Below are 12427 nucleotides of genomic sequence, written 5' to 3' on the forward strand. Positions count from 1 at the left end.
CAACTGGGGTGTGTGTGTGTGTGTGTGTGTGTGTGTGTGATAAAATCTTCCCCTCCCCACTTCGCTGGGACATTTGGCAGTGTCTGGAGAGGTTTTTGGTTGTCATAACTGGGAGGTGCTACTGACATCCGATGAGCAGAGGCCAGGGACATTTCTGCATCGTACATGCACAGGACAGATCCCACATCAAAGAGTTTTCCCTCCTAAAACGTCCATAGTGCTGAGGTTGACAAATCCTGGATTATGCTCTTGATCATCAATGGAAATGTCTGGTTGTTAAGACCTGTAGGGAAAACACTGAACACATAACTTTACTAGAAACACCCATGACCATTCTCCCATTCAACATCTACTGCACATCTACAAAGTAGAACAAACTGTGAACTTGGCCCTAGGATCACAGAGAGGCGGGAGACCCTAGAGCAGCGCTGGGTCTGCATTTTAGTTGGATGTATGACCTTGCAGAGTCATGTTCAAGGTGAAGACATTATACAGGTCTCTACTGGGCACCTGCTGGGTTCCTGGCAATGTGCTGAGTGTTGTATTTTCCTCTTGAGCTCTCTCTCAGGACATTGACTGTAAACTCTAGCCCTGCCCTAGGGGAGACGGTGATGGATGTCTACAGTTTTCACAGGAAACTTCTTCATTCTGGCAAACATCCTACTGCCTAAATTTCAACCCTTGGTCCTCTTAAAGGCTGATACCATTGTGTCTCTTGTCTCTTGTTTCAACTGTGTCTTTGGCTATCTACAAAGATAACCACTCTCTAGAAGAGCCCTGACCAAGGAAAAGGTTAGGCTTGGTGTGTCATTCACGTGAGACACACAAGAGGCAACTCAATGGAACTCTTGCAATAACAGAAGCAGTGTTTATTGCTCACAGATACCAAAGAGAAGAGGGCAATAGGAAGAGCCAATAGGAAAGGAGAGCTGTCTGAGATGCACAGTCAGCCAGCGAGTAGGGAGCAGGAGAGCGAGAGATGGTCCTATGGGTGGAGACCTTTATTGGGGTCCAGCGTGTTATCCCAGCAAGATTCCCACCAGAAAGCTCTAACTGGTAGATCTAGAACAAGCAGGCACAATTTCCAGGAGGTCACACTGTCCTGAGAGGGGTCCTCATGTCATATTTGCATCGTCCATGAGGGGTATAAGGGTCAGTGGGGAAAGTCAATTAGGTTGTATCTCACTGCTAGTAGGGAGGTGGCCTCCTGGTTGCATAAGAGAGATATCTGGATTGATCACGTCAAGGACCTGGGAGGTGGAGAACTGGAGGTTGTATCAGGGGTGACTAAGCCCCCTCTGATATGAGGAACTCAAACCTATGTTCCAAGTGGGTGCTGAGGCAACATAAAATAATAACGCGTTCTCTTGGGGATCAGCTAAATGAGACAGAGCGTGGTCTCTACCCTCCCTGGAATGCACAAACAATGTGGTGATGTGTGCCCATGATCCTGTGGACATCCAGGACTCTGTGAAAACACACAGCAAGGTGTACATCAGGTAAGGGGATCACCACTAAGAGTGAGGATCAGGAAGGCCTCGTGGGGTAGTGAGATTTAAGCTGTGACCTATACAATGAGTAGAGTTGGCAAGAGGAGGAGATGGTGAAAGGATGATTCCATTTGAGAAAACAGCATGTTTGGTCTTAGTGTAAGCAACAACATGGACTATCAAGGGACTCCAAGACAGTTGAGTTCAGACTGGAGCATCCTTTAAAGGAAGGTGGCAGGGGAGAGGCCTATAATTTGGTGAATAGTTGCTGCCATGGGGATGAGAGAGAGAGAAGCACGGTGGGGGAAGGAAGGAGGGAGGAAGAGAAAGTAAGTTCTCCATCTGGGACTCCAGGGAGTACTCAAATGAGGTGCTGTGTGAATTAAGAGTCCAGAACAGTGAGTTAAACTCACTAGAGACAGGGGAGAGCTTTCCAGGCACAAGGCCTGGGCTATTCTCAGTTGAGGAGCTATTAGGTATGACAGACAGAAGCACATGAGGTGCAGGGAGAGGGTTAAACTGAGGCTTCACACCACCACCCTCTTCTAAGTGGCTATTGCAGAGGTCCATAGTACTCCTGAAGCCCTGCCTCTCCCATCTGCAGACAGCTTCACTGCCAGGAGGCATGCATAATGATGGACCAGAGGCTGATGGTGGACTCAAGGTGTCCAGTGACAGGTGAGACACCTCCAGCATTGGCTACTCTCCTCTGCCTTTTCTCTGCAGTTTCATTAATGGCATGGCTTTGACAAATCCATATCTCTGGCCCACATTATGCTCCCAAATACCAGCCTACAGCCTAATTGCCTTCTGGCCATCTTCGTCTGGACGTCCTACTGGCATCTCCAACTAAATTTGTTCAAAATTTACCTCATCAGTCAATAAATATTTGCAGAATTGAATTGGATTTTCCTGCCAAACTTCTCAAAAGAGTTATCTCCTCAAAAATTATCATTATTTGTAGGCAACATGATTGTGTACCTAAAACACCCAAGGGAATCAACTGAGAAATCTTTAGAATTAATAAGAGTTCAGAAACCTGGTTGGATGTGAGGTGAATATATAAAAATCAATAGGTTTTCTGTACAGTAGTAATAAGCAGTTAGAAAAAAAAAATGGGTAAAAATGTTACTCACCAGAGCAACAAAAAGTGCATAACACGTCTGAGAATCACCTTAGCAAGATGTGACTAAGACCTATATACACAACAGCACAAATCTGTACTGAAAGATTAGCTGGTATTTATTGATCATTTTAATGTGCCAGGTATAATGTACTGAGCAGTTAGTAATTTAGCAGATATGATCACATTAATCTATGTAGCCATCCCAGATGGCTACATAAAGATGTTGAAACTACGGTATAAAGAATTTAAATAGTCCCAGCTACTTGGGATGCTGAGATCAGGAGGATCGCAGTTGAGATCGGGAGGATTGCGTTTTGAGGCCAGTCTGTGTAAAAAGTTCATGTGACTTCCGCCTCACCCAATGCCCGGGGGTGGTGGTGCATGCCTGTCACCCCAGCTCTGTGGGAGACTGAGATCCAGGAGGATTGCAGTCCAGACTGTCCCAGGCAAAAAAGCAAGACCCTCTCTCAAAAATAACCAAAGCACAAAGGGATGGAGGTATGGCTCAAGTGTTAAAGTGCCTGCCTAGCAAGCCAGAAACCTGAATTCAAACCCAAGTAAGCTGCTCCCTTGCCCCCCAAAAAAGGAGTTTAAATAAATGGGACTGGAGACTCGGCTCAGGTGGTAGAGTGCTCGCCTTGATGCGTGAGGCCCTGGGTTTAATTCCTGGGACCACAGACAGAGTTTAAATAAATAGCCCACCAAGTATTACGTGGCAAACTTGAAATTTTGAACGCAAGCCTTCTGCTTCCAAAGTTTATACTTTTAATCTTTTCACCAAGCCACCTTTCAAACAAGCCATAAAATAAATATACAGACAAAGGGGTATTTTCTGAATATTATAATAAGAGTAGTTCATTTCACTTAACCATTCATTAAAAAAGAAACAAATGCCAAGTGTTTTCTAAGGGTAAGAAATATGCTAGGTGCTGGAGGAAAAAAAAATCTGAATAATATCTCAAGGAGTCTTGTGGAGAAGATGGCCACATGCACATATCATTCTATTGCCATTGGGGAAGGTGGTGAGGTTCATAGTGAACGATGAGGAAGCAGTGAGGTTGTCGTGAAAAATCTGAGAAGGTGTTTTGGAGGAGGCAGTGAGTCTGTGAGTGTTCCGAGTTAGCTGGGCAAAGGAGCAGGAATCCACCCACAGAGAGCTGGATGGTTAATGGATACTTCTGTGTGCATCCATCGACAGGTCTGGAGAGAAAGTGGAGAACAAATGGTCCTCCTGCTCTCATGGAGGGGCAATTCTAGTGTGTGGGTGGGTGGGGGAGTACAGAAAATAGCAAGAACATACAAGGCAGAGTGTCCTATGCTGTAGAGAAAAATAAAGCAGGTGCTTGTGTCACTGGTCTAGAGGACGGAGGCCTGGATTTTACCTTGGGTGATCTTGGGAAATGTGACACTTGCCTTGACACCTGAAAGAGGTCAGAGAGTGCATCACCACCTATTGGGGAAAGAACTTTCTGGGCTGAAGAACCAGCAAATGCGAAGGTCCCAAGGTGGGTGTGTGATGGGCTCAGGGAGCATCTGGGACACAGAGCAGCCAGATCACAGGTATGAGCTTGGAGACAGGGGAGGAGATAGGCAGGCAGTGCTGCCCACTCATTTACGTTTCCCAATAGACAATCCAGAGTGTTGGTGAAGATGCCTTGAGACAGACATTCCTAGATATGGCTGCTAACAGTGTCATTTAGGGGTTTTGGGTGGAAAGGACTTTGGCTTTTCTGTGGTGTGAGATCAGAAGCCAGCCAATCATTGGTGAGAGACCTTTTTCAAAGTAAGTAATGGAAGAATATTACCAAGAAAAAGAGATAAATGGAGCTGCCTCTGAAAGCCAAACGTTTTAATCCACTTGTGGAATCTAAACACAACAAAAAGCACACAACCAAGTAGAAAACAGTATTAGCAACAAATATAAACGATTAAAACCCTGATTCCATAAAGAGTGAGTACAAATCAGCAAGAAAACAGCAAAACCTTACGAGAGGTTTGAACATAAAGTTTAGAGACATCTGTACATTGAAATTAAAAAATTAAGACCAAAACAACAAAAATGTTCATGATGCATATATGATGTGCAGAGAATTCACGTGTCGTGTACATTAAATATGAATATGTAAATAACTAAGAAAAAAAACCTCAATGAAAAATGAGCCAAAGATTTCATCAGACAGTTCCCAAAAGGAGGAATTAAAATCATTGAGAAAAGTTGAGTCATTAAAAGTGCCAGCTGAGACGTGATAGTATTTATTGCATCTGTCCGGCGGGCAGAGGTTTCCCAATAGACAATCCAGAGTGTTGGTGAAGATGCCTTGAGACAGACATTCCTAGATATGGCTGCTAACAGTGTCATTGGTGCATGTGTTTTTAGGAAATATTTTGGTGATTCAGAGTCAAAGCCTCAGAGATATTCAGACCCTTTGACCCAGTATCCTGAACTTTTGGAAGTCTGGCTGAGGAAAATTGTCCAAAAAGCAAATGAATGAAAAATAATCCAGAGTCCAGGTCTCTGGGATTCTCCTTGAGCCTTTACTTTGCCCATGGCCTTGGTCTTGGCTTTGTTTAGTAGCTTCATTGACCAGAGGACAAAGACATGGCACAAACTCTCCCAGCTACCGGGAGAGAAATGCAAGTGCCCTCACAATGGAAGTCAGTAGTAGCATTTCCATGCATGGGGCAGGATGTCAGTGACTGGAAATGAGGGGCAGGTAGCCTTTTTTCTTGATCTTTCATGTCTCATGGGTCAAGTGTGACCATTTTAGCTTGGGCTCTCACTCCATTACACTTCAGTCTGGAGTTACTGACATCAATTTTAGGGAGACTTCCAAATGAATCAAGCTTCTAGCCCTTTCTATCCATCCCCAACAGTGCTTGCCACAGAGGTCAGCTGACTTAATATGGACAGTACCCCACCAGAAAGCAAAGCTGGAGGCAGTTGCCGCATAAGTGAACATTCATTCTGGGACTCTGGCCATGGAAGGTTTTTTCCACCGCACTGACCAGCATCCTATCACCAGACCTCGCTAAGGGTCCAGGTCTTATTTATAGCAGAATAATAAAAATCCAGAAACAATTTAAATGTTTGACAGTCGGAGAATGGTTGAGTAAATTCTAATCTAACCATACACTGGAATGTCCTGCATCCTTTAAAATGCTGCTTATGAACAGATTCAATATCTTGGGGGAAAAATCATGTTATAATGTTTACTGAATTGTTACAAAAGAAAGCCAAGAAATGACCTGAATGGTCATCCACAGAGGAGTGGTTGAATAAATTGAGATACATCCATGCCAGGGAATATTCTACATTTATATAAAAAGTAAGTTAGATCTGTATCTACTGACCTGGAAAGTGTCTCCAATGCATTGTTAAGTGAGAAAGTAAGTTGCAGAGAAATGAGCTAAGCTGCAATCTCATTTTTAAAACAAAATAATAAAAAGGCTTCCAGAATGTGTCCATATGTTTGCAGAGGAGAAGGTGGGGGCAGGGACGAAAGCCTGGCTGTTAACTTCATTTACTTTGTATTGGGTCTAAGAAAGGGAGATAAATTTTTCTTTATACTTGTATTGCATACATGCATATTTATGTGTATTACAAGTGCATATTGCCTTTTGTAATTTAAGATTGAAGAATAACTTATTGCTAAAAGGGCCCTCTGAAAATTATATACATATTATCTGAACAATGTGAACTATGCATGGAAAATAGAAAAAAATAAAATATTAATAGTGGTTGCCAGTGGAAGGAAAGTGAGATTACAGTTTCCACTTTTGAAATTGTACCTGTATTTTCCAGATTTTTTACCATAAGCAAAATGTATGTCATAGTTTAAAACAGAATGACTTTGTACCTTCTCACCAGCCAACTCTGCCTCTTCCTGTTACTATCTGGCCTCTGTCCACCTTGCTGCCCTTCTACCTGCCTTTGCTGAAATTGATGTGTCCACTCAGCCAAGACTTACTGAATTCTAGGCACTGGGGGTGTGGCTGGGGCCACGACAGAGCTCCCTCCCATTCTCCACATTCTTACTTCCTGAGGGACCATCTAGACATCATAGCGAATGACCTCATCCAAGACCTTCATCTGCATCTCTTGGTGTTCACTACTTTGAGTCACCTTCTGTATAACTGCCCTCTGAGTTTCTTCCTCTGTTCTACCTGCCCCCTGCCCCCTGTTGTGTCTCCTTTCTTGTCCTGTTTCACAGGAAATATTCCCAGGGGAGGTGTTCTGAGTGCCTTCGCTTGTTTCCCTGCAGCAGGAGACAGACGTCCATATCCAGATTCTGAATCAGAATCTCTAGGCTTGGGCAGGGTTGACCCAAGCAGCTGTCTGGGTTGCTGAGGATGGTGGTGAATGTGGATGTTAATGGTTGTCTAGTGCAGGAAGGAGGGTGGCCCTTAAGAGGCAGCCCTTGTGGGGTCAGTATTTCAGAATCATGCCTTTAGCCCCAGGGCTGCCCCATGAGGGACGATCTAGTCTATGATCCGGGCTTCATGGCTTGCCTTAGGGTCTCACCTAGAGGAATGAATGAATGACGTGATGCAGTTATATCATCAGGCAGGTTTCTAGGGACCTGAGCCCAGCAGATCTACTGCCTGTGTAAGTAAAGGGGAATTCAGGAAAGTCTGTCTACCTGTGACCCTTTTGAAAGCTATAGAGATAGAAGTGTTATTTCACTGTTACTGTGAAATAAAACTGGCTACTTTGCCTTCTGTTGGGATCTAACTTGTTCAAACCCTATCCAATTTTCCCATTATAGTGCTTGTCCTTTTTCTATTATTAACAGTGGTTCTTCCCATTAAGGATATTACTTCTCTAGTCTACATTCTTCCTCCCTCCCTCCCTGCCTCCCTCCTTCCTTCCTTCCTTCCTTCTTCTCTTTCTGTTGTGGTACAGGGGTTCGAACTCACAGCCTCATGCTTGCTACACAGGTATTCTACCACTTGAGCCACTCTGTTAGCTCTACCCAACATTTTCGTATGTCTTTTAATTTGGTGTCTATTTTTGACACACACACAGACTTTTAATATAAAACTATCAGTCTCACAGTATCTTTCACAGGAAAATCAGAAGAATCACAGATAATTATTCATTTATATGTTCTTCAAATTATTTTATGAGTTTTAAAATTATTAACAGTTAACTCTTTACTCCAGCTGGATTTATTTTGGTATGTGATATGAGTTGAGGAAAGAATTCTTTCCCTAAACAGTTAATTAGTTGTTCCTGCAAAAATCTTTTTCTTTCCTCACTGATTTTTTTTTCTGTTGCCTTGTATTTCAGTTTTTCACATGTATTAAGGTTATTCTTGCAGTACCATTTCATTTTCTAGCTCCATTCTGGGGCCACCCCCACACCGTTTTCATGTGTCATTCATGGTGTTGTTTTGTGTCCGTTAATATGCGATTACTAAATTTACTTCCTTTTTTAAAATAAAATGCATTGTCCCATAATAACCTATTTTTTTCCAGTATCATTTACCAAATTTAAAACAGGTCATTGGGCTTTTGATTAGAATTGCATTAAGCTTACAAATTAACTTTTTAATAACTTTTCAAGAGGTTAATATTATAAGTTAACCTTTCAGTTAAGATTACACTGTGTCTTTCCAGTTATTCAGATTTCTTAAATCCCTGTGTAAAAACTTTTCTTCACACACTGCCTTTCTCCTTTCTTTCTTTCTTTTTTTGGCGGTGTTGAGGATGGGCCCCAGGGCCTTGCCAATGCGAGGCCAGTGTTCTACTACTGAGCTACTTCCCCAGCCTGACTATAATTATTTTTTAAAAAATTAGCATATAATAGTTGTATAGAGGGAGTAGGGTGGGGGAGGGTTAAGGGGTGAGGGGATAGGGATACGCTGTGACATTTACATATGTGCTTATGGTATATCTTAATTAGATTCACCCCCTCCATCATGCTCTCTCATCCCCTAACACCCTTCTTAGAACAGTTTCAATGAGTTCATTCTTCTATTTTCACACACTAAACACATCCACCATGTTTGCCCTCCTTCACCCTCTTTGTTTCCCTCCCCCCTTCCCACTGGTACTCGCTCCCAGACAGAACCTGTTTTACCTTCCTGTCCTCCATTTTTTAAACTTGAATGTTGATTTTTCAAGGGGGTTTCACCTCAGTATTTCAGACGTGTATATATCATGGCCTACACATATCTTACCAAAGTTTATTTCTGTGTGTTATGTCTACTTTGTACTTACCAGAAACAAGAGCGTTGTTCTTATACTTTTATCTGTTGCTGGCATGTAGGAATGTTATTGACTTTCATGTGTTATTTTGCATTTGTCTACTTTGCTGAAATTTCTTAATAGTTCTAATAGCTTTATGATTGATTCTCCTGGGCTTTCTAGGTATATTAATGTATCATCTGCAAATCATAGTTTTGTTTTCTTCTTGTTCATTTCTTTTTCTTATGCAACATGGGTTAGCTCTTCCAATAAGGCATGAAATCCCAGAGGGATGGTGACATCTCTGTTTCGTTCTTGATCTTAATCAGATGTTTAACACAAGTACCATGCAGGCTTTGTTCAAAGCTATGCTTTTCTTGGGTGTGTAGTTCGTGTAGAGCATGCACTAGGCCCTGGGTTCAACCTCAAGTACCACAAAAAATTTTTTAAAGAGAAAGAAAATGGATGCTTTATCATGGAGAGGAAATATTCTTTTTTGAGTTCTGAATGCTTATTTTATTTAATGCTAATTTTATTAAAATGTCTCTTTAGCATTTCTTTGGAAGTCCTTAACTTTTTCTTCCTTTAATGGGATACTCTGCATTAAGAGATTTCTTAATAGTAAAGTCATTTTAGAGATTAAGTGTCCTTTGTCAGTTAATCTTTAAAGTGGCTTTTAAAAATCAGAGTTGAGTTAATTTGTTGGCATCATGGTGAAGAAAGTGCACAGCTTCTGTTTGACTCTTCCCTCTGTGTCACAGCAACCGGGGTCCCATGCCCTCCTTTCCCTTTGCCATAGTTCTGCATCCAAAACATGGCGATGTTATTAATACTGTCACCATCTGTGGCTCCTGTGAGCATTTAACAAGTCAATGTGGGTAAAGTTCTTACAAGTGTCTAGTCAAACACTAAGCAACTAAAGGGCAATATTAAATTATTGAGAACGTACTGTGTCTGCCACTGAACTTGAGCAGTGGATCCAAAGATGGGAAAGTGCACGTGGTTTCTGCTCTCACAGAGCAGAAGATGCTTCTCAAATAATCCTGTGGAAGCTCAGGAATGTGTTTCTGTGCCAGGTGCTATCAAAGAGAGGTTACAGTGGCAGGATGGCATGAAATAGGAAGCCTCACAAGCTGAGGAGGAACAGGAGCCTGAGATCTAAATGTGAGTGTGCTAACGAGGGAAGGAAGAACGTTCTAGGCAGAGGGAGCAGCATATGCAAGGGTTCTGTGGCTGTGTCAAAGGAGTCTGTGGCAGGTACAAAGAAATTGGGAGGCAAGGGTGACTAGAGGATATGAGGGGAGAGATCAGTAGGGCCAGATAATATAGAGACTCTTATAGACCTTGAATGTTATTTCCTTATTGAAGAGTAATGAGGAGCCACTCAAGGTTTGGGACAGATGGTAGTGGTTATGATCTGATTCTATTTTTGTTTTGAAATGATACCTTCAAATGTAGTGTGAAGGAGGGGTTGGCAAAGACCAGAGTAAATATGGCTGACTAGTTGGGAATCATTGTGGGACTTCAGGGAAGAGTTGGGGGAGTAAGGGAAGTGTGACAGAGATGAGGTGACATTGGCCATGTCACTTCCAGTGGGTTGTATAATCTATTGTATGGTGTCTTGTCTTCCATTTTACACAAAGTGGTGGAGACGCTATTCTATTTCCTGAGAGAGGGAGCAGCAGAAGAGGACAAATGGATGGGGGGCATCACCAGCCTGGACATCCTGAATGAAAGGTTGGGCCTGGAGCACAGGGAATGGAGTGGGGGAGGTGGCCTCTGTCCTGGACTATGCAGCTGGGCACCATCAGTACACAGAGGGAGGTTCTCTGGCTCAGGAGTGGAAGAGAAGTCCTGCCATTGAGCCTGAAACAGAGACAGAGAAGGAGCAGGAGAAGGAGCTCACAGAGGGGCAGGAGGAAGCCCAGGTCACAGATGCTCAGTGTAGTCCCCAGGTAGTGTTGTCATCACCAGGGACCAGGTAGAAGTTCAGGTTCTGACTCCTCCCACTTGCTGTTCATCTAAATCTCCATTTGAGCTACATCTGTAGGTGCCATGTGCCATGTGCCATGTGAGCTTTGAGATGCTCTGGCTAAGAAGTCTGTGAGCAACAGTATCAGGAGAAACAGAGGGGTCTGTTGACACAAAGAGAGAAAGTACCCACTGGGCCTGGGGTGACCTCACCAGATCTTCTGGGGCAGATGGACGGGACCAGAAGACAGACTGGAAAGTACAATGGAAATCAGGACATGGAGACACAAAGTGGAGACAGATTGTATTTTCTACAAATCTGTTTGTATTTTACTTTTGAGACAGGGTCTCACTAACTTTGCCAGGCTGGCCTGGAGCCTTGATCTTCCTGCCTCTGCCTTTTGTGTAGCTGGGATTGTAGGTGTGTACCACTGTGCCTGGCTAAGAGATTCTTGAATACCTGGGAAGAATGGGACCCAAAGAACAGGTGGGAGGGTTCCACTTGGATGGAGGAGACTGGCTGCTGTGTAGGAGGAATGAGGATGGATGGAGAAGGCTAGAAGGGCTTGGAATTGGGAAGAACCCTATTAATGGCTTCTATTTCCTAGGGAGGGCAAAGAGGTGAAGACATTAGCTGAGAGTCAGGAGACTGGGACAGGGAAGAGGTTTGAAGTGGTCCTTCTGGCACTTATTGTAACATCTGAGCACACTGGGTTGTGGTTGTTTCTTAGTTTAAACTCTCTGAGCGTTAGTTTTCCATCCTACAGAGTTGTTCTGCGGCTTGAATAAAGCTATGCACGATTTATCACCTGGTCACAGGCCATGTTAGTCACCCATCATTCTTCCTTGGTGCCAAATACCACACAACCCAGAAGAAGCACTTGGAAAAGGGGGTCAAGGGTTCTCTAGTACATTGCTCCTGTCTCTCTGAAAGCTCTAGGAGTTCTTCTGACCACACCGAACTCTGTCCTTCCTCTCTTCCAGGCCAGAACTGCACTTTCCAACTGCAAGGCCCCAATGGGACAGTGGAGAGCCCCGGGTTCCCATATGGCTACCCCAATTACGCCAACTGCACATGGACCATCACTGCAGAGGACCAGCACAGGATCCAGCTCGTGTTCCAGTCCTTCGCTCTGGAAGAAGACTTTGATGTCTTGTCAGTGTTTGATGGCCCACCTCAGCCAGAGAACCTTCGAACAAGGTACTGCTCTCCCCACTTTCCCTGTGGAAACAGCCTGGCCCTGAGCCAAGCATGTGTAGAGGAAGAACTCCATTGACTTCTGTTTTATGAGGCACTCCTTCAACTCTTCTGCTCTTTCTGCTCTCTTTTTTTGGTCTTTTGTTTGTTTCTCTTTTTTTGAAATAGTCTCGCCAGGTATCCCAGGCTGGCCTGAAACTGGTGATCTCCTTTCTGTGCCTCCCGAGTGCTGGGATTATAGGCATGCACCACCACACCAAGCTTCTCTACTTTCTTTAAGGTTCACAATTCTGTTCTCCCGCTTTGAAAAATCCAGTAGGCAGCAGGACTGATAAGTAAGACATTTGGGAAAATTAGATCAAAAGCATACAGGGTTATAAAGAAATTCAAGTCTTTCTATTAAACTGATTTTGTATGCACGGGTATATGTGTTTATCTGTTGGGGTATGTTCT

General features: G+C 43.5%; 1 protein-coding gene across 4 annotated transcripts in view; it reads left to right on the forward strand.

Annotated features, from left to right (window-relative positions):
• Csmd2 (CUB and Sushi multiple domains 2) overlaps nt 1–12427 on the forward strand; it is a 546763-nt gene that overhangs the window by 48248 nt on the left and 486088 nt on the right. For all 4 annotated transcript variants that reach the window (XM_074080637.1, XM_074080638.1, XM_074080635.1 and 1 more), the window contains exon 2: nt 11761–11977. In XM_074080637.1, coding sequence (XP_073936738.1) covers nt 11761–11977 — 217 coding nt within the window. The remainder of the gene's footprint in view (nt 1–11760; nt 11978–12427) is intronic.

The sequence above is a fragment of the Castor canadensis genome, chromosome 7 (genome assembly GCF_047511655.1).
Source record: "Castor canadensis chromosome 7, mCasCan1.hap1v2, whole genome shotgun sequence".
Taxonomy (NCBI): Eukaryota; Metazoa; Chordata; class Mammalia; order Rodentia; family Castoridae; genus Castor; species Castor canadensis.